Source organism: Geotrypetes seraphini, chromosome 3 (genome assembly GCF_902459505.1).
Source record: "Geotrypetes seraphini chromosome 3, aGeoSer1.1, whole genome shotgun sequence".
NCBI classification, from domain to species: Eukaryota; Metazoa; Chordata; class Amphibia; order Gymnophiona; family Dermophiidae; genus Geotrypetes; species Geotrypetes seraphini.
Genome location: NC_047086.1, coordinates 14,143,247 through 14,164,219, shown reverse-complemented (window position 1 = coordinate 14,164,219; position 20,973 = coordinate 14,143,247). Strand labels below are relative to the sequence as shown.

Sequence of the window (20,973 nt, the reverse complement as noted above, 5' to 3'; positions counted from 1 at the left end):
AAATCAAAATGTAGCAAAAGTGTACCAAGTATAGAACAATCAAGCCATTGTGACATCACTGATGAGGTTGGCTATTAGGCATTGGTGGAATGACGCATTATGACATCACAATGCCAGCTCTGCTTATCATACTATTTATTCACTTTTCTATACTGTTCTCTCAAGGAAGCTCAGAACAATTTACATGAATTTATTCAGGTACAGTGGTGCCTCACACAACGAACTTAATTGGTTCCAGGAGCAAGTTTGTTATGCGAAAAGTTCGTTATGTAAAACGCGTTTTCCCATAACAATACATGTTAAAAAAATAATTCGTTCTGTAGCATAAAATATGCTAAGATGACATAAAAAAAAGATAAATTTGTTATTATTTTTATTTAGATACATCTAAAAACATAATTGTTTTTTAAAACAACACACATTTTTTAAATTTAAAGACAGACTAAGTAGAGTCTAATTTTACAGTGAGAGAGGGCAGAGTCTCAGCGGCAAAAACTGGGACTTAACTGTTCATTTTTTTTTCTAGCATCGGGGAAGCGGCGAGAGTAGCTCCGCCCCCCCCCCAACGCATCAGCAGTAGGCGCCGGGCCCCTGCGAGCCGATGGTCCGCCACTGCACAGGGAGCCAGGCGGAGAGAGGGCAGTTAAGCGCAGTGCCTGCGCGGAAGGATGCAGCTCGGGCAACTTCGTTGTGTGAAACGAAGTTCGTTGTGGGAAGCAAGACCTGAAGTTCGTTGTGCGCAGCGTTCGCTGTGAGAGGCGTTCGTTATGCGAGGCACCACTGTACTCAAGCATTTTTCCCTGTCTGTCCCTGCAGGCTCACAATCTTTCTAATATACTTGGGGCAATGGGGGTATTAAGTGACTTGCCCAGGGTCATAAGGAGCAGCGTGGGGTTTGAACCCACAACCTCAGGGTGCCGAGGCTGTAGCTTTAAACACTGCACCACACACAAATAGGAGGTACAGAAAGTGAACTCTTACTCCTCCTCCTTGTATTCATTTCTATAGTATTACTATATCTACCCAGCACTGTATGCAAATATGCAAGAAAAGTTCCAATTTATTTATTTATATTTTATACCACCTAATTCTGTTCAAACAGACCAAATAAAAGATTAGGGTGTTAAATGTATTATAAGAATGACTAAAAACATGGGTATTGAACAGGTGACTAAGGGGTTAAAATGCAGCCTCGGGAAGTGGGCTTTTAAACTGGATTTGAATAAGGCCAGAGACAGAGCATAACTAGGAAGCTGGTCCCAGGTAAGCAGCAACATGGAAGGAAGAGACCGAGACAGAGGTGGAGGAGAACAGTACAGATAAGAGTTAACTTACTTGATGAATGGATGGATTTCCCAGGAAGGGGTACAGGAAAAGAACGATACCGATGAACTGCCGCAGAATAAATACACTTGTACGTCAGTTTAAATGAGTTTGAACTGCATACGGAAACAAATGGGGATCTGGTGTACTCTGGAAGCCTTCAGAATGCCAATGCAGCTCACTATGACAATTCAGCTTACAGACTTGAACAACCTTCAGGAAACCACATCTTAAACATCCCTTAACAATGAAGGCTGAAAGGAGAGAGTAAATAAAGCCCAGAAATGGCACTGGTCTTCCAGGGCAGTTCCTAGACTGGTCTAGCAATTTCATCTTCCTTTTCATCCCACTAGACCGGTCCAGATGAATGAGGCTGGGCAAGACAAGGTCCCCTGAATCATGGCTCGGCTAAAGAATTATTCATCCTTGAAGATCAATCTGTGATGCTTTAAAAAGGAATGGCTAAGTCGTTGCCCTACAAGTGTCCTTTGGGACAACCACCTGGTTTTCATTCTAAGAGGCTACCTGTGCCAGTGTGCATTGGCTACAAAAATCACACAGTGACATGGACCCTGAAATGAGACAAAAAGCCTATCTGACTCTCTGAGGACATTCGTCACTGCCAAGTATCGCAAGAGTACCCTGTGAATATCAGATTCACATGAAATGGAGACATCACTTGGCAAAAACGATGGAACCATACAGAGAGAAACTGTCTTATCTGCAAAGCAGAATGACAAATCTCTGCAGGACAAAACATACCAGGCTAAACACATGGCGACCAGCAACATCATCTTCAATGTAAGATCTCGAATGGCAGGTTCACAAAGGCAGAGTACTAAATTAAGGTCCCACTGCAGCAAGATGGCCTAAAGAGAGGGGCGAATACACCCCACCTAACACACACATCAGGGTGAGCCACAAGGGATACTGACTATATTTTGCCCCGGAAACAGACAAAAAAGTGTCGTCCACCACTTGAAATTTCAAAAAATTAAAGGCCAATTCCTGTTCCAAGTTGGACTGCAAAAACTACAGGATGGCCACATCTCCATTTGCTTTGGGAATGGGGTCATGTTCTGCACGCTCTCCAAGATTCACCAAACCTGAAAGTAGGCCAAGGATGGAATGTTTCAATGCTTTAAGCATTGTGGCAACCATCATGGGAGAGTAGCCCTTACTTCTCAAGAGCCAGGCTATAAGGACAAAAGGGATCCGTGTCCTCCAACCTGCCTCGGCAGGCATCATCCCCATGGAAGAGGGAGTGGGGAACCCCCAAGGAAGCAAAACAAGTCCACATACCAAAGGCCAACAAACCAGTCTGGGGCTACCAGGACCACACAGGAACAGCTGCTTGGCCACCCTCTAGAGCAGTGGTTCCCAACCCTATCCTGGAGGACCACCAGCTAGTCAGATTTTCAGGATAGCCCTAATGAATATGCATGGGGCAGATTTGCATGCCTGCCACCTCCATTATATGCAAATCTCTCTCATGCATATTCACTAGGGTTATCCTGAAAACCCGACTGGCCTCCAGGACAGGGTTGAGATTAGAACCACTGCTCTAGAGGACTCTGCCAATGAGAGGTCAGGGTGGAACACATATAGGGGTTTCTGTTGTGGCCATGGCTGAACCAGCTGAACCGAACACCTTTCTGCAACTGAATAGGGGATGTTTCGCCTTCTATCACAACACCATCAAGTCACAGCACAGAGGGCCTCCAACAGATCCCTGGAAGGCTATGGGAAATCATAAAAGGTACCCTTTTTCAAAGAATCTGAATGACATTCCTTTACACAGCACCCTCGAGCAGGACTGTATTTAGCCTTTGATCCATGGTTCTTTGCCTTAGGACTTGTCAGGGACCCCTGAGGAAGACAGGGTAGTCGAAAAACGGACCATGTTGGGTCCTTAGTTCCCATTCTTTGGGTCCTAGACATTTTATCATGTGGATTAAAAGATTGTATCTTTAATAAAGCCTGCATCTTGGACATTTTCTCCACAGTTTGTTTTCGTCTTACCCTATTTGATATAACATTTTTATATGGTACAACCAAAGCAGTTTACATAATTTTAGAGGGACTCCGTTCACGCTCTGCTAGATCCAAGATATCCCACTGGCTGTGTGCACAGGCAAGACTACAATCAGATGCCACTCCACTCAGCTGAAAAGCCAGCCAGCTTCCAATGCCACTTCCACACTCCCAGTTCCCCTTTGTCTGTTGATGTATGCCATCATGGTAGCATTGTCAGACATCAACCAAACCTCTTTGCTGCTCTACAAGGGCAGAAAGGTTACAGCACTAAGCAAACCACCCTCATCTTGAGCTGGTTAATAGTCCAACTCAACACCGATTGTAGCCAAAAGCCCTTAGCAAGCTGGCCAAGGCAATGAGCCCTCAAGCCTGAGAGGTTTGCATCTGCAGTCACTATTGCTCATCGTGAGACTCAGGTGGGACCCCCTTGAAAAGTTGTCCCACTGTACCGGGCTCTTCCTAAGAGAACCAGGTAAAGGAAGCAACTGCACGTCAAAGTCCTAGGAGTAAGGGCCCCAAAGAGAGAGCAATACCCTCTGATGTGGATGCATGTGGGCCCCCAAGGTATCAATTCCAGTATCACCACCACAGACGATTAAATGGAGACAGAACCAAGCCTGAAGGACTGTAGTACACAGAAAGCTCTCTTTTGGGCCTGAACTTGAGCATCTACTTCTCTGGGAAGAACACGGTCACTTACTTCATGTCAAATCTCATTCCCAGGTATTCCAAACTTCGCTGGATAGACTACCATGGGATTCTTAACTTGCAGGTTGAGTGGACATCTAAAGTTATGGACATTATATTAGATGCAACAAAAAGGCCTCAAGCAGATATTAAAAAGCAATGCAAATAGTGCAGAGCCCTGATGAGAACCACATTCAAGAGCTGCCAATGAGAAATTTGGACTCCCATATGCCTTTGTTGCAACAGACTTGACAAATATGAGATGAACCAATCCAACACCATGGCATCTACCCCTGTCAAGTGCAGTCTTAGAATAGTTTACCATGCCAAAATGCAGCAGTACCAAATCAGAAGGATCCCTTGGTACAATACAATGACCATTTCCCCCATATCTGAATTCTGTCAGTACTTGGTTACTATCATCATTGCTACAAAAGGGTCTCCCCCCTCCCACTCCCTAAATTTTCTTCTAAAGTTTTATAATTTGAAATATATTTACATGGGCTGATTGAAAAGTAATGAGACTGTTGGTTTTTGGTTTTTTTTTTTAATTCAGAATTAGATGACTCCACAGGATGTGAACATTTTTCTTTTTTTAAAGTAGTGTCCTTCGCATGCAATACATTTTTTAGAGCATTTCAAAAACAATTCAAAGATGTGCAGCAGACATTTGTGACATAACTTTTAGTGTTGTGGCTGTGTCGTTTTTTTTTTTTTATTTCAACATCTGAAGAGAGCTTTTTTCCGTGCAAGTTGTTTTTTCAGGTTTGGGAATAGAAACATAGAAAAATGATGGCAGAAAAGGGCCAAAGCCCATCAAGTCTGCCCACTCTATTGACTCTTCTCTTTGATTTTGCTCACCACCCCCTGCCCTTACCTCATTAGAGATCCCACATGAATATCCCATTTATTTTTGAAATCTGATACGCTGTTGGCCTCAATCACCTGCCGTGGGAGTTCATTCCAATGATCAACCACCCTCTCAGTGAAGAAATACTTTCTGGAGTCACCATGAAATTTCCCTCCCCTGATTTTCAGCGGATGCCCTCTGGTGGAAGAAGGTCCTATAAGACGGAAGATATCCTCTTCCACCTCGATACGACCCGTGATATATTTAAATGTCTCGATCATATTCCCTCTCTCTCTTCATTCTTCAAGTGAGTACAGCTGCAATTTATTCAGCCTTACTTCATACGGAAGATCTTTGAGCCCCGAGACCATCCTGGTGGTCATCCGCTGAACTGACTCCATTCTCAGCACATCTTTCCGGTAATGTGGTCTCCAGAATTGAACACAATATTCCAAATGAGGTCTCACCATGGATCTGTACAGTGGCATTATGACCTCTGGCATCCTGCTGATAAAACCTCTACGGATACAACCCATCATTTGCCTTGCCTTAGAGGAAGCCTTTTCCACCTGATTGGCAGTTTTCATGTCATCACTAATGATTACTCCTAAATCCCGTTCTTCCGTGGTCCTAACTAAGGTCTCACCATTTAACGTGTAAGTCCTGCACAGATTTCTTTTACCCAGGTGCATCACTTTGCATTTTTTAGCATTGAAGTTAAGCTGCCAAGTCGATGACCATTGTTCTAATAGTAGTAGGTCCTGTGTCATATTGTCAGGCATAGTGCTTTTACCTACTATGTTGCACAGTTTGGTGTCGTCGGCGAACAATGATATTTTTCCTCTGATCCCTTGGGTCATATCACTTATGAATATGTTGAATAGGATTGGACCCAAGACCGAGCCCTGTGGTACTCCACTGGTCACATTCGATGTTTTGGATGGGGTACCATTTACCATCACTCTCTGAAGTCTACCGCTCAGCCAATCCTTAACCCATGCAGCTAGTGTTTCCCCTAATCCCAGCGATTTCAACTTGTTCAATAACCTACGGTGTGGGACGCTGTCAAAAGCTTTGCTGAAGTCCAAATACACTACGTCCAGGGACTCCCCGGCATCCAGTTGTCTTGTTACCCAGTCGAGGAAGCTAATCAGATTTGATTGGCAGGACCTGCCTTTGGTAAATCCATGTTGATGGGGATCACGTAGATCTTCTTCATCCAGGATTGTATCAAGTTTCTGTTTGATCAGTGTTTCCATGAGTTTGCATACTATGGATGTGAGACTTACCGGTCTGTAATTCGCTGTCTCTGTCCTGCAGCCCTTTTTGTGGAGTGGAATAACGTTAGCTGTTTTCCAGTCCAAGGGGACTCTTCCCGTGCTTAGGGAGAGATTGAAGAGCACAGATAATGGTTCCGCCAGGACTTCCCTCAGCTCTCTGAGCACCCTGGGGTGTAGGTTGTCTGGTCCCATGGCTTTGTTTACTTTGAGTCTTGAAAGTTCGCAGTAGACGCTACTGGGCGTAAACTTGAAGTCTTGAAACGGGTCTTTCTGGCTTTCCCTTGTCCGTAAAAGTGGATCGGATCCTGGCTCCTCACAGGTGAAAACCGAGCAGAAGTATTCATTTAGTAGTTCGGCCTTAGTGGAATCCGATTCTGCATAATTCCCGTCCGATTTCCTGAGTCGTTCTATCCCATCTTTGTTTCTTTTCCTGTCACTAATATACCTAAAGACGGATTTATCCCCTTTCTTAATGTTCCGTGCTAGATTCTCCCCTATTCGGAGCTTGGCCTCTCTGACTGCCTTCTTGACAGCTTTAGACCTGTCCTGATAGTGTTCTTTTACCTCCTGCTTTCCTAAATGTTTGTAGGCAATAAATGCTTTTTTCTTCTCCTTAATGAGGTCCGAAATTTCAGTACTGAACCACTGGGGTCTTTTGTTTCTCCGACTTTTGCTGACCATTTTTGCGTAGCGATTTGTTGCTTCATGCAGGGTGGATTTCAGAGTCGACCACATATTCTCCACATTGTCAGTTTGTGCTTGGTTTTGCAGCTCCCGATGGACAAAATCTCCCATGCGTTCGAAGTCTGTGCCTCTAAAGTTGAGGACTCTCGTCACTGTATTTGATCTAGAGAAACCCCACTTGAGGTTAAGCCATATCATGTTATGGTCGCTAGAGGCCAGCGTATCGCCTACCGATACTTCTGTGACGCTGTCTCCATTGGTGAGTACCAGGTCCAGTATTGCCTGGTTTCTAGTGGGCTCCAGTACCATTTGTTTGAGTCGTGTACCCTTTATGGAGGTTAATATTCTTCTGCTGCCAGATATCACAGGGCACCAAGCCTGGGCTCTAGGGAGGGTGTTCCAATGCTGTCTCATTAATTTCAGTTGGTGCTGATAATGCAACAGCAGCAACATGTGGCCAGGCATTGTCCAGGAGCAAAAAAAACACTGTTTTTTCAGCAAATGAAGTCTTTTCTTCTCTTGGCGCCAAGGAAATGGGTTTTCAGAACGTTTGCATAGTAGTCTCACTATTAACTGTCTGTCTTCAGGGAACCCAGTGCCATAGGATTATACCGTGAGCATCAAAAAACGGCAAAAGCATAACATTACCTGATGAAAGGCTCACATGGAATTTTTTGGGTGGAGGCGAATTCACACGTTTCCATACACTTGACCGCTGTTTGGATTCTGGGTCATAATGATGAATCTACGATTCCTCACGTCACAATTGATGTCAAGAAATTGGGAATCCTCTCCGACATTCGAACAGTGTTCTTGCACACTTCAACTCGTCATTGCATTTGCTTTTCCGAGGTTTTTGGGTGTCCACTTGGTGCACATGTGACACATTTTCAATTCTTTTGTCATAAAATGTTGAACCTGTTCAAATCTCCACAGCTTTGGCAATGTTGTCATCCGTAACTATGGTGGATGGGCTCCCAAAACGTGCCTGTCAGTCACTCGTGTATTACCCTCTTTGAAGTGTTTCCACCACCAACATACTGCAGCACGGCTAATTGTTTCATCACCGTATTCTTTGCCATAACATTTCAAGAGTTTTGTTACTGCTCTTTCTAAGCTTAACCCAAAATTCAATTGGACATTTCTGGTGTACTCTCATCTCCCATGACAAAATGTACAAAGTTCTTCCTCTCGCTGTGACCCAACAATGAAGACTACAGCAGTCCAACTGAAGGTTCAGAAACGTCGATGTATGAGCTTCACAAAAGCAGCACAGCGTTGCCACGTCTACTTCTTGGTAGGAAAAACAAAGTAGTCTCATTACTTTTCAATCAACCCTCGTACCCTGCAACCAGCATTAACTGAAATTAATCTCATTCACACAGAAATAAAATGTACAGCAATGAAGAACGTTCATACTCCTCCTCCAAGTTATAGTCTAGCTTACCATCACCATCCTGTGTTGGGTAGCAGTTGTAGAACATTCCCTTCCCATCATGGGTCCAGGCCATACAGCTGAACTTCACCCTTTTCAGCACATCTGCAAGTTGCGTGCCGTCCTCCACCTTCATGAACTGGATAGACACCCAGTCTGAGCCACTGGCACTCAACCCGTAAGCAAAAAATTCGCCATCTTCACTGAAAGCGTAACCTAGAAACCATACCAAGAAGAGAGCAGAAAATGTGAGCTTCCCAGGCAGCTTTCCTTACACCCAGCAAAAGCATTTATCTCCCCAGGCCACCTACGCAAAGACAACAACTCACAAGCAAATTCAATTTGATGACCGTCAACACATTTCTGATAAAGGTTTTCATAAGTGGGATGAAGCATGGGTCATCTAGCAGCTAAGGGGTTAACTCTGCGAAGAAGGTGCCAACATTCTGACACCAAAAATACAAATAAATGACCCAAATATTGGCACATATATACACAAATGCCAATATTTCAGATGCACGCAATTCTATATCCTGATGCCTAAATGCAACCGTATGTAATTTGACGGTGGGTATACAGAGGCACAAGAGTTGGGAGGGGCACAGTTATGTGTGTAAATGATAGAATACTAAAAACACCCAAATTATAACAATCTAGGTGCAATCACGTACACAATCTGTGGGAGTGGCTTAACTACTCATGCCTAACACAAAAAGGCATATTTATTTACGCTTCTTATATACCACTTCTATTCGAAGTGGTTTACATTCAGGCACTCAAGTATTTTTCCCTATCTGTCCCAGTGGGCTCACAATCTGGGGCAACGGGGTGTTAAGTGACTTGCCGCATCTGTGTTGGTAGAACCTACCCGGATGCAGCAAGACCCGGAAGCCTAAGAGTACGGTAGACTCTCAGGGCCGATTCTCAAAATGTACTGTGCTGTAAACGATGGTCGCTAAACCGGTTCCAGCCAGTTTAAAGTGCCAGTATTTTACCAGCCAAATATCAGAACGGCTCACTGTGGGGGGTTTTCCGAGCTTCCTAGCAGTCTCCAACTCTGCCATGCAAATTTAGTAGAACGAGGTTATTAATATTAAAAACAGAAGTAAAATGGACTCATTAATGTGGAGGTCGGAGCTTGCAGCAATGGGGCAGGAACAGGAAAAGAACTTGCCGGGACGGGAAAATGAGTTCCTGCGGGGAGGGGGGAAAAATCTGTCCCCTTGACATTTTCTAACATATACCCAGTGATGCTGTATAACCTTAATAGGATAACTGCTGCCATCCAGGAGCCAGTCATTTTACTAGAAAAGTTTCTGCAAATGTCAGAATCACTGACCTCGCATGGCCACTGTGCCATCTTCAGAAAGCTTATTTGGATCCAAAAATACTCGGGGTTCGCCAGCCAAAGAATCCTGCACGTATAGTACCCGTTGGTTCTGCAGCCCAGAATTGTAGAAATGGAAATACCTGGGAAGCCAGAGCAGCACTGAGTTAGTAACAAGCATTTGCTATTAACAGGGGAATAGGGGGTATAGAGAAATCTTCTGCCAGTGTCATTTTAGTGACAAGACGACCTTCATGAGGCCATTGTCTGAGCTCCATTTACTGATTTAAGGTGCGTATAGCAACTACATGCATTAGGCTGCAGGAGGACTCCTTCATGTATTGCAACACTGAGATCACCTACAGCAGGGCTTCCCGAACTGTAGGCTGGGCTCTCCAATAGGATCATGACTTTAAAGAACACTCTATAGCTGCATCCTTGTTTTTCACTGGAGAGAGGGGGCTTTGTTACACAATTTTATTTGGCCATTATCACGGGGTTCACAGATACCAAAAGACTGCTATTAATCTCTATAGGGTTAATTCACTACAGGGACAAAAATTCAGGGAGTCCGCAGCTGCTTCACATAAGCACTTGTGGATGCAACAATATTTTTAGAAATGCAGTTCAGTTAGGACCATTCCATAAATCACAGCTCTCTTCTAGATCTGCCCAGTGAATTCTTGTACGGTTCACAATACCTTTTCCCTTTCTTGAAATGGCAGCTGTATTTTGGGTAATCATAGAGCTCGGTCATTCGCTCTTTAAATAACCCGCGGACAGGACACTGCTCCAGAAAGGGCACGGTAATTTTGTTCTGGGCTTCCACGAATGCCTGAAGTGACAAAATTTAGAAATTAAAATGAGATACTACATGAGTTACAAATCACACTGCATTACAGGACATACTCCTCTATGAAATTCTTTTGTACATTCAGGGCCTGATTCTATATACTGTATAGCACAGATGGAGAGAGGGACCTTGGGGTGATTATGTCTGAGGATCTAAAGGCATCTAAATAGAGTGATAAGGCAGTGGCTGTAGCCAGAAGGATGCTAGGCTGTATAGAAAGAGGAGAAACCAACAGAAGAACGGAGGTGTTGATGCCCCTTTATAGGTCGTTGATGAGGCCACATTTGGGAGTATTGTGTTCAGTTTTGGAGGCCACATCTGGCGAAGGATATAAAAAGATTTGATGTAGTCCAGAAGGCAACGAAAATGGTAAGAAGTTTGAACCAAAAGAAGTATGAGAAGAGACTGGAAGACCTAAATATGTATACACTTCCCCCTCCCGATTTGCGGTTTTAGGACTCGCGATTATCCTAAAACTTGAATCACCCCCACCTCCCTGACCTCCCCAGGCCTTACCTGGTAGACTAGTGGAATTTGGGGGCAGGAGCGATCTTCCTATGCTCCTGCCCTATGCAGATCACTCATCCAAAATGGCTGCTGTGAGTTCCCGTCGTGTAACTTTCGGCAAAATTGGAAGTTACATCGGAAGGAAGCACTTGGCCGGAAGAAGGTCCCGGAGCAGCCCTGCATGCAATGTTGCTTCTTCTTCCACGAAGAGACTGATAGGCCCACCCCGAAAGGAGCAAAGGGGCTGACCCAGGGGAATCGCAGGTTTTTGTTTTGTTTCTTGCCGATTTTCACCCGTGATCAGGAGCAAGGGAGGGGAGCTGTTGGGCCCGTGATAGGGAGGAGGGGGGGGGGGGGCTGCTGGACCCGCGATAGGGAGAGGGCTGCTGGCCAGGAGGGATAGGAAAGGAGGCGACTCGCGGCAGATCCATTGCAGGGACAAAGCCATTTACCACTTGGCGGGGCGGTGAAAAGCCTTGTTCCCGTATCCACGGCAAAGGGCTGATTTTTCTCCCCCATTCCTGCGTGTTAGCCGTGGCTAGACCCCGTGTAATTCTCTAATTCACGCACTAGAACTGACACACATCACTTTATAGAATGCAACTACCAAGCTGTGTGTGTAACTTCTAATTCGTGCCAATGAGATGTTAATTGCCAGTTATCAGCATCAATTGTGTCATTAAACAATTAAATCGTGCATGCAAATTAGCTGTGTGCACTGATTTGCACACAGAACTTATGGAATTATATATATAGAATTTATATATAATTTGGGTTTCAATGTATGCAACTACTTTTTCTTATTACTTTGTTGCAATTTATTTAAAGCAACAACCAGTTAGAGAAATGTCAGTTAGAGAAATGGGCAGAGAAATGGCAGATGAAGTTTAATGTGGAAAAGTGCAAAGTAATGTATTTAGGCAGAAAGAACAAGGAACACGAGTATAGAATGTCAGGTGCAACTCTGGGTAAGAGCGAACAAGAAAAGGACCTGGGTGTACTGATAGATAGAACCTTGAAACCGTTGGCACAATGTGCGGCAGCGGCAAAGAAAGCAAATAGAATGTTAGGCATGATAAAGAAAGGAATCACGAGTAGATCGGAGAAAGTTATAATGCCGCTTTATAGGGCAATGGTCAGACCACACTTGGAATACTTCGTCCAACATTGGTCTCCCAACCTAAAGAAGGATATAAAACTGCTGGAGAGGGTGCAGAGACGAGCAACGAAGCTAATAAAAGGTATGGAGAACTTGGAATATAAGGAACGACTTAAGAGACTGGGATTGTTCTCCCTTGAGTAAAGGAGACTGCGAGGGGATATGATCGAGACTTTCAAAATACTGAAAGGAATCGACAAAATAGAGCAGGAAAAAAAAAATATTTACAATGTCCAATTTGACACGGACAAGAGGACATGGACTGAAGCTAAGGGGGGACAAGACCAGGACAAATATCAGGAAGTTCTGCTTCACGCAACAAGTGGTGGACACCTGAAATGCTCTCCCAGAGGAGGTTATTGCGGAATCCACCGTTGTAGGATTTAAAAGCAAACTAGATGCACATCTCCTTACAAGAGGCATAGAGGGATATATGGGTGACTAAAAATACGCCAGATGTACACCTGGCTGGGCCACTGCATGTGTGGATCGCTGTACTTGGTGGACCGAAGGTCTGATCCAGAGATGGCGGTTCTTATGTTCTTATGAATAGCAAGATTCCGGAATCCCAGAGAGTAGCAACATTCCAGAGCTGAGATTGTGACATGGACAAGAGGACATGGACTGAAGCTAAGGGGGGACAAGTCCTGGACAAATATCAGGAAGTTCTGCTTCACGCAACGAGTGGTGGACACCTGGAATGCTCCCCTCGAGGAGGTTATTGTGGAATCCACCGTTCTAGGATTTAAAAGCAAACTAGATGCACATCTCCTTACGAGAGGCATAGAGGGATATGGGTGACTAAAAATACACCAGATGTACACCTGGCTGGGCCTCCGCGTGTGCGGATTGCTGGACTTGATGGACCGAAGGTCTGATCTGGAGATGGCAGTTCTTATGTTTACTGCAAAATAGGATATTTATCAGGAGACTGTGACCCTGACAGAGATCTTAGTCACCACTGCTTTAATGAACTGGACACGATCCAGTGCAGATGTCTTTAGTATTATATTACAAACTATGAAATAAAATGTAAGACGTAAGAATCAGCATACTAGGTCAGACTAAAGATCTATGTAGCCCAGTATCTACTTCCAGATATTAATTTATTCCATTTTCTCAGAACGGTTTACACAAATTTATTCAGGTACTCAGGCATTTTTTCCTGTGTACCCCAGCAAGCTCACAATCTATCTATTGTATATACCGGTGATGGGACAAAAGTGCAACGGACAAATCCACGCCGACATTTGAGAGCAGACAATTGCGCGCATGACTCAAGTGCGCGCCACCCTAAAAGTTTATTTTAATGGGCTCCAACGGGGGTTGTGGGGAGGCCCCCCCCCCCACAGTACTTAATAGTGTTCGCGCTGCCTTTCGGGGGTGTAACTCCCCACATTATACAGAAAACTTAACTTTTAAAAATAGGGAAAAAGTTAAGTTTCCTCTATAATGGGGGGTTACAACCCCCCCAAACCACCCCCAACGGCAGCGCGAACACTATTAAGTAAACTGGAGGGTTCCCCCCTCACCGTCGAAACTCTTTAAAATATACTTTTACGGCGGCACGATTGAGTCTTGCACTCAATTGTCTGCTCTCAAATGTTGGCGCGGCTTTGTCCCGCGCACTTATGACTGTGAACCGTATATACCTGGGGCAATGGGGGCATTAAGTGTCTTGCCTAGGGTCACAAGGAGCAGCGTGGGTTTGAACACACAACCTCAGGGTGCTGAGGCTGTAGCTTTAACCACTGCGCCACTCTAGAAATCAAGAAATCAAAATGTAGTAAAAGTGAGCCAAGTATAGGACAATCCAGCCATTGTGACATCACTGGTGAGGTTGGCTCTTATTGGTGGAATGAGGCATTATGATGTCACAATGCCAGCTCTGGATGCATGAACTGTGAAACACGGGAGACATCGCTCTGGCCAACTTAATGGGGGAATCCTTGATACAGCCATCTGGCGAAACATAGCTCCATGTTGGAATAACCCCCGAGTCGTGTTTCTTTGCACACGAAGATGAGTACTAATTTATACTATTTAAAAGATTGTACTTTAAACACATTAAGCATTTTGCTAAAAACTTCTGGACCAATGACGATTTAGGTGTATAATATGCTGTGTGTGTTGAAACCTGATGTTCACACGGTTACACCACTGAGGTCTATGAACTGTTAGAACTGATTATTGGTTTACAGTCATAGATCAGGACCTGGACTTCATCACCATCTTGAACAAATCCATTGAACCATAGAGAGAGAACGAAGCGAACCTTGCCTCACTTCCACGGTTCTCTCCTTTACACTGAGGGTACACTGGGTTCAGCAACAGAAGTCCTACCCAAAAGATCCACAAGAAATGCCTGGAGTCTCTCTACTGCCCAGAAATATTAAATGGTGATGATGTCACTAGGTCCCATACGTATTCTGTCTGCATGCTTGTTTATCAATAAGATTTTTTAAAAAGAGAGTCAGAAAGGAACTAGTTTGTTGGTTCCTGTTGTTGCTCAGTTATTTAATCAGCTACACACTATCTTAAAATTCCTCAAAAAAACAGCTTTGATGGAAAGTAACATTAAAACCAAGCTGGAAATAAGGCACCTCAACTCATCTGCATAGCTGCTTAATCCAACCTCTTCTCTTACCTTTGTCTGCTCACTATCAGGGTCTTCAAGCCATTTATAAGGATCGCAGATTTTGCACCCATGGTAGTCTTCTATCTGCAAACAAAATAAGCAGAAGTAATAACACATGCATTCAATTCATTTCATGAGATGTGCTTGTTCTACCAATGCAGAATCTGCTACAGCAGAAACCTCTACCTCATTCTCCTGCTTATTATAGGAGGGCTGTTCAAAAAGTATCAGACCTTTATTCATAAAAAAAACTCATATTCAGATACAACAATCTTATACTAATCTCCTTCAAAGTAGTCCCCTTGGGCTGCCACACACTTCTTCCAATGGTTCTGCCACTGTCTAAAGCAGCGCTGGAACACCTCTTGAGGTTGCTCGCAACTGGTCCGTTGCATTCTGCATGATGTCTTCTCTTGACTGAAATCTGGCTTCTTTCAGGGGCATTTTCCAGCACGTCCTGTGTGATCTCCAAACGGAGTTGCTTCTAGCTTTGGCACAAACTTCGCTGAAATTCTCCTGAAGCCCAAATCTTCAGTCAAAATGGAATGAATGGACCCCAACGCTGATGCTCGCCTCGTCTGCAAGTTTTCTGATCGTGATTTGACGATCTCATTTCTGGATGTTGAGGGCCTACCAGAACATGATTCACTCTCCATCTCTGAAGTGGTTGTACCATTTCTTTATCTGTGTGGTGCCCATTGCTTCGTCCCCAAAGGCCTGTTGAATCTTGCGGATCGTTGTTTCCACTTGGGAATCGCCAAGCTTTACACTTATACTTCCTCATTCATTGGCAGTCTGCCAGCGACTGACAGCTTTCTGTAAGCGGGAAAAATTCAAGCATGCGCATTAGGGTCGCCTACATACGTGCACCAAACCATGCCTCCCTAGCTTTATTTGTTTACGCAAGAAAAATTAAGGTCTGATACTTTCTGAACAGCCCTCGTAAAAGATAACAGAAATCAGTAGTACTAAGAGAGAAATCAGAACCAGGGCCTCAGCCCCAGAAAATGCTCAGACACTGTTGGCCTAGCACGATAGCTGTTGGTTTTATACCTGAAGAAGACTGCAAGGCACTGGTTCCCATTCTGTGGGGCAGAGCTCCAAACGGGATAACATTATCATCTGATAATGTCTTGGAAATAGGGCTTCTCCCTACCCCTCTGGATCTCTACTGTGACCTTTGCCAGTAGTGGCAGGCAGCATGGGGCCTATGAGTCAGTGAACATTCACAGGTTCTACATCTCCTCCTCCAAGGTGGGCTTCTTGTCTAGTCTAGTCTTCGGTTTATATACCAGGTCATCTCCTAACTGAGCTCAACTCGGTTCACAAATAATTAAAGATCAGAATACATAAAAAGATGCGAACATGAAAAAGAGAATGTTAAAGTGCTATCAATTCGTCAGTTCAGTAGGTAAGATTCTGCAAACAACAGAGATTTTAGGGTTTTACGAAATTGTTGTAGCTGACCTATTAATTTAACAGAGTCAGGGAGTCTGTTCCAAGTTTCTACCAGTTTGAACACAAGAGATTGGCTAAGCTTCCCGACAGATTTGGTTCCCCTAAAAGAGGGGAACAATAGTTTATATTTCTGTATAATCCTCGAGTGGCAAGATCTAGAAGTATTCCAATATAAGGGGACTAAAGGGTCAAATATTCCATAGAGAAACTTAAAGATAACACATGCACACTAAACTGGATCCTAAAACAAACTGGGAGCCAGTGAAGCTTTCTCAACAAAGGAGAGACATGGTCGTACTTTCTTTTCCCGAAAATGAAAGCCCAAGCAGGGTACTATATGCGCACTGACACAGGACCCTGTGCTGACTACTGCTTCTCTCTTCATGCTTTGGATAAGTAAGGAGAGGATGGAGAAGTGAAGGAATGCTGTTATCTTCTGGGGTCACTTGACTTTTATAAAAGGGTTCAAATTGCATCATCATCACTAATAATAAAACCCTAAGCGCGCATGCGCATCCCTAACTGCGTGATCCGTGCTCTGTAGCTTTGCATGCGCAGTAGAAAGAGTCAGCGGTGGTTTCTTCTGTGCATGCGAAGGCACCTGAAGCAGGAACGCATGGAGGTGACTCACCCCTCCCGCCCTCACTCCGTCCAACACAGCGCGCCCCGTGGACTGGCCGGCTCCCTTACAGTCTCTTGCCAAAGTTATTTTTAAGTTCAAAGTTGCTGCCATGGCTCCTCTCACGAGCTGCACCTGCGTCGGAAGCCTCTCTGACCACGTCAAAGAGAAGGTTTCCGACGCAGGCGCAGATCATGAGAGGAGCCGCCGCAGCAGCTTTAAACTCAAAAATAATTTCGGCAAGGGACTGTAAGGGAACCAGCCAGAAACAAACAGAAATGCTGCTGCACAGGGAAGTGGAGGGGGAGGGAATGCTGCTGCACAGGGAAGTAGGGTGGGGGGAGGAAAATGCTGCTGCTGCACATGGAAATGGAGGGGGAGGGAATGCTGCTGCTGCACAGGGAAGTGGGGGGCGGGAAATACTACTGGTGAGAAAAGGGGGCTGGGGCTGGAAGCTGAAAGAGAAAAGATGGGAGGAGGCTGGGGGGTGTAAAAATGGGTTTGGAGCTGGGGCTGAAATAGGGGACATGTGAGGGAAGGAGGCTTTACTAGCACTCGTTAATGTAATGGGCTTAAACACTAGTACTGAATAAAGATTTAAGCAGCATAGGCAGAAGAACACAGTTCCTTATTGTTTGCTCATGAATCTAAATCACTTAAACTTCAGGCATTCTCTCTTGGTACTTACCAAAAAACACTCTCTCAACATATTGACAATTTGTGACACAGAGGTGCACACACAGTTCCAGGTCCCAGAGAATAAGCTGAAGCAGTCTCAATTTAACCCTAACACAAGCATAAAGATCTAATTCTGCTTTTGTTTAGAAACTTAACAAACACAATGGGATAAAACAAGGACTGAAAAGTCTCCCAGCCATGAAACTATGTATTATTATGGATTTCTTGAAAACTTGATTGTAATTTTTGTTTTAGATTTTGATTTTTATTGTATATGATATTTTTATAGATATACTGTAACGTATTTAAAGTTTTTAGTTTTGCAAACAGCTTACTGTAATACTTTGGTACAAGCAGTGGAAGGCATCCTTTTTTAATCAGGGTCCTTTAATCAGGGTGCTCAGGGAGTTAAGGGACGTCTTGGCGGAACCACTACCCGCACTCTTCAATCTCTCCCTTAGCACAGGTAGAGTCCCGTTGGACTGGAAAATGGCTAACGTCATTCCACTCCACAAAAAAGGTTGCAGGACAGAGGCTGAGAACTACAGACCAGTGAGTTTCACATCTATAGTGAGCAAACTAATGGAAACCCTAATCAAACACCAATTAGATAAGATCCTGGATGAGGAGAATCTACGGGATCCCCGTCAACATGGATTTACCAAGGGGAAATCCTGCCAATCCATCTTGATCAGCTTCTTTGACTGGGTGACGGGGAAGCTCGATGTTGGAGAGTCCTTGGACATTGTATACTTGGACTTCAGCAAAGCATTTGATAGTGTCCCACACCGCAGGTTGTTGTGCAAAATGAGTGCTATAGGATTAGGTGACACTTTGACAAAATGGGTTGGGGACTGGCTTAGTGGTAGGCTTCAGAGGGTGGTGGTGAACGGCACCCCCTCCGTAACGACGGCAGTGATCAGCGGAGTGCCACAGGGCTCGGTCTTAGGCCCGATCCTTTTCAATATCTTTATAAGGGACTTGGCTGAGGGGCTTCGCGGTAAAATAACGTTATTCGCCGATGACGCCAAACTATGTAATATAACAAGCAAGAGCACAACGAACAATATGAAACACGACCTACTCCTATTGGAGCAAAGGTCAAGGACCTGGCAACTGAGTTTCAATGCCAAGAAATGCAAAGTCATGCACCTCGGCAGTCAAAATCCATGCGAGACTTACACCCTAAATGGTGAGATCCTAGCAAGGACTGTTGCAGAACGGGACTTAGGGGTGATCATCAGTGAAGACATGAAGACTGCCAATCAAGTGGAGCGGGCTTCATCTGAGCGGGCTTCATCTAAGGCTAGGCAGATCATAGGATGTATACGTAGGAGTTTCGTCAGCCGTAAGCCTGAAGTCATTATGCCGTTGTATAGATCCATGGTGAGGCCCCATCTGGAATATTGCATGCAATTCTGGAGGCCTCATTATTGCAAGGATGTACTGAGGCTTGAGTCAGTCCAGCGAATGGCCACCCGGATGGTCTCGGGACTCAAGGATCTCCAGTACGAGGAACGGCTGGATAAACTGCGGCTATACTCACTCGAGGAACGCAGAGAGAGGGGAGATATGATCGAGACGTTCAAGTACCTCACGGGCCGTATCGAGGTAGAAGAGGATTTCTTTTTTTTCAAAGGTCTGATGGTGACAAGAGGACATCCATGGAAAATCAGGGGGGGGGGGGGGAAGTTGCACGGCGACACCAGGAAATACTTTTTCACCGAAAGAGTGGTTGATCGCTGGAATAGACTTCCACTTCAGGTGGTCGAGGCAAGCAGCGTGCCTGATTTTAAGAAGAAATGGGATCGTCACGTGGGATCTCTGCACAGAGTTAAATAAGGGAGGGTCATTGGGGTGGGCAGACTAGATGTGCCGCGGCCCTTATCTGCCGTCTTTTTCTATGTTTCCTAGATCAGCAGATCAATATACTGTTTCTAGAAAACTTTTAAATACACTTTTGTTCAAAAAATTCTTATCTTATAAGAATAATCCATTTCTGATTATGTTTATTAAGATTTTGATATACTGCTCCTGCATTTTACTGACCTAAGCTGTTTATAATATAACAATTAGTTAATGAAAGGAATTCCATTGAACATATTCAGATACTAAAGATAGAGATAGCAACAAGATATATAAACATCCCAAAAAGTAATCCATGAGGATAAAAACACAGATTACCTTAAAAACCCCCCACAAACAAATGATTATTTTTCATTACGTTACATTAACTGAGTCTGTTTCCAGTAATTGAAATATTGTTATCCGCCAAGAACTTGTAAGGGCTGGCGGAATATAAGTCAGAAAGTAATATAATATTTCAAGAAAATCAATCCAATCCAATATGTAATGAACCCCCATCTAGTGGTGACTAGCAGAAAGTGCAGACTGAGCTGCAACTCTTTTATCCTCCTCCGTTCTCCATCTCGGTAAATAAATACTGTCATCATTCCAGTCTCCTCACCTCACAACCTTGGAGTTGTCCTCAGTTCTGACCTCTCATTTTCTATGCACATCCAACAAACTGCTAAGGCCTGTTGCTTCTATCTCTACAACATCACCAAAATTCACCCCTTCCTCTTTGTGCACTCTTGTCCACACTCTTGTAACCTCACGCTTAGATTACTGCAATCTACTTCTAAACTGGTCTACTGCAGTGCCGCCTCTCCCCCCTGCAATCTGTGCAAAACTCTGCTGCATGGCTCACTACACTCATGTCACTCCTCTCCTTAAATCACATCGCTGGCTCCCTATCCGCCTTTGCATACAGTTCAAGCTCCTATTGCTGACCTACGAGTGTGTTCATTCTGCTGCCCCTCAATATCTCTCCTCTCTTCTCTCTCCTTATACACCTCCCAGGGAGCTCCATTTCTCAGATAAGTCACTCTTAATGTTACCCTTCTCCTCCACTGCCAATTCCAAACTTCGTTCCTTTCATCTAGCTGCCCCCTATGCCTGGAATAAATTACCCGAGTTTGTCAGTCAAGCCCCTTCCCACTGTTTAAAATAAGACTGAAAACCCACCTTTTTTATATAGCCTTTAATCCATAACCCTAATCCCCACTCCCCTACAACCTAGCCAGCAGATTAACCGTATCCATGACATCCTATTTAGATTGTAAGCTCTATCAAGCAGAGACTGTCTTCTTTGTGACTCTGTACAGCGCTGCGTACATCTGGTAGCACTATAGAACCAATTAATAGCAGTAGTAGCTTTAATAACCGTAAGCCCATGTGTAAACCATGGATTTATTTAGATCTAAAGGGCTGTGATCTCCCATTTTGGAAATTTGACTTTATCTGGTCCACCCACCAGTTTGTACAAATGTAACAGTACATGGTATTGTACTAATCTGAAATCTACTCGTCGACCTTATTACATTACATTCTGACTTATACTCCGCCAATGACCTTATGAGTTCCTTGGTGGATAAC

The 20,973-nt window shown here is 44.3% G+C and overlaps 1 protein-coding gene across 2 annotated transcripts in view; it reads right to left on the bottom strand.

Moving 5' to 3' along the window:
* Positions 1-20,973, bottom strand: part of PREP (prolyl endopeptidase) — a 265,867-nt gene that overhangs the window by 234,572 nt on the left and 10,322 nt on the right. For both annotated transcript variants that reach the window (XR_004538731.1, XM_033936788.1), the window contains exons 2-5: positions 14,790-14,864; positions 10,325-10,458; positions 9,636-9,766; positions 8,309-8,512 (exon numbers count right to left, since the gene is read on the bottom strand). Coding sequence is in view for 1 of the 2 variants with exons in the window: in XM_033936788.1 (XP_033792679.1) it covers positions 8,309-8,512; positions 9,636-9,766; positions 10,325-10,458; positions 14,790-14,864 (544 nt within the window). In the remaining variant the exon portion in view is untranslated. The remainder of the gene's footprint in view (positions 1-8,308; positions 8,513-9,635; positions 9,767-10,324; positions 10,459-14,789; positions 14,865-20,973) is intronic.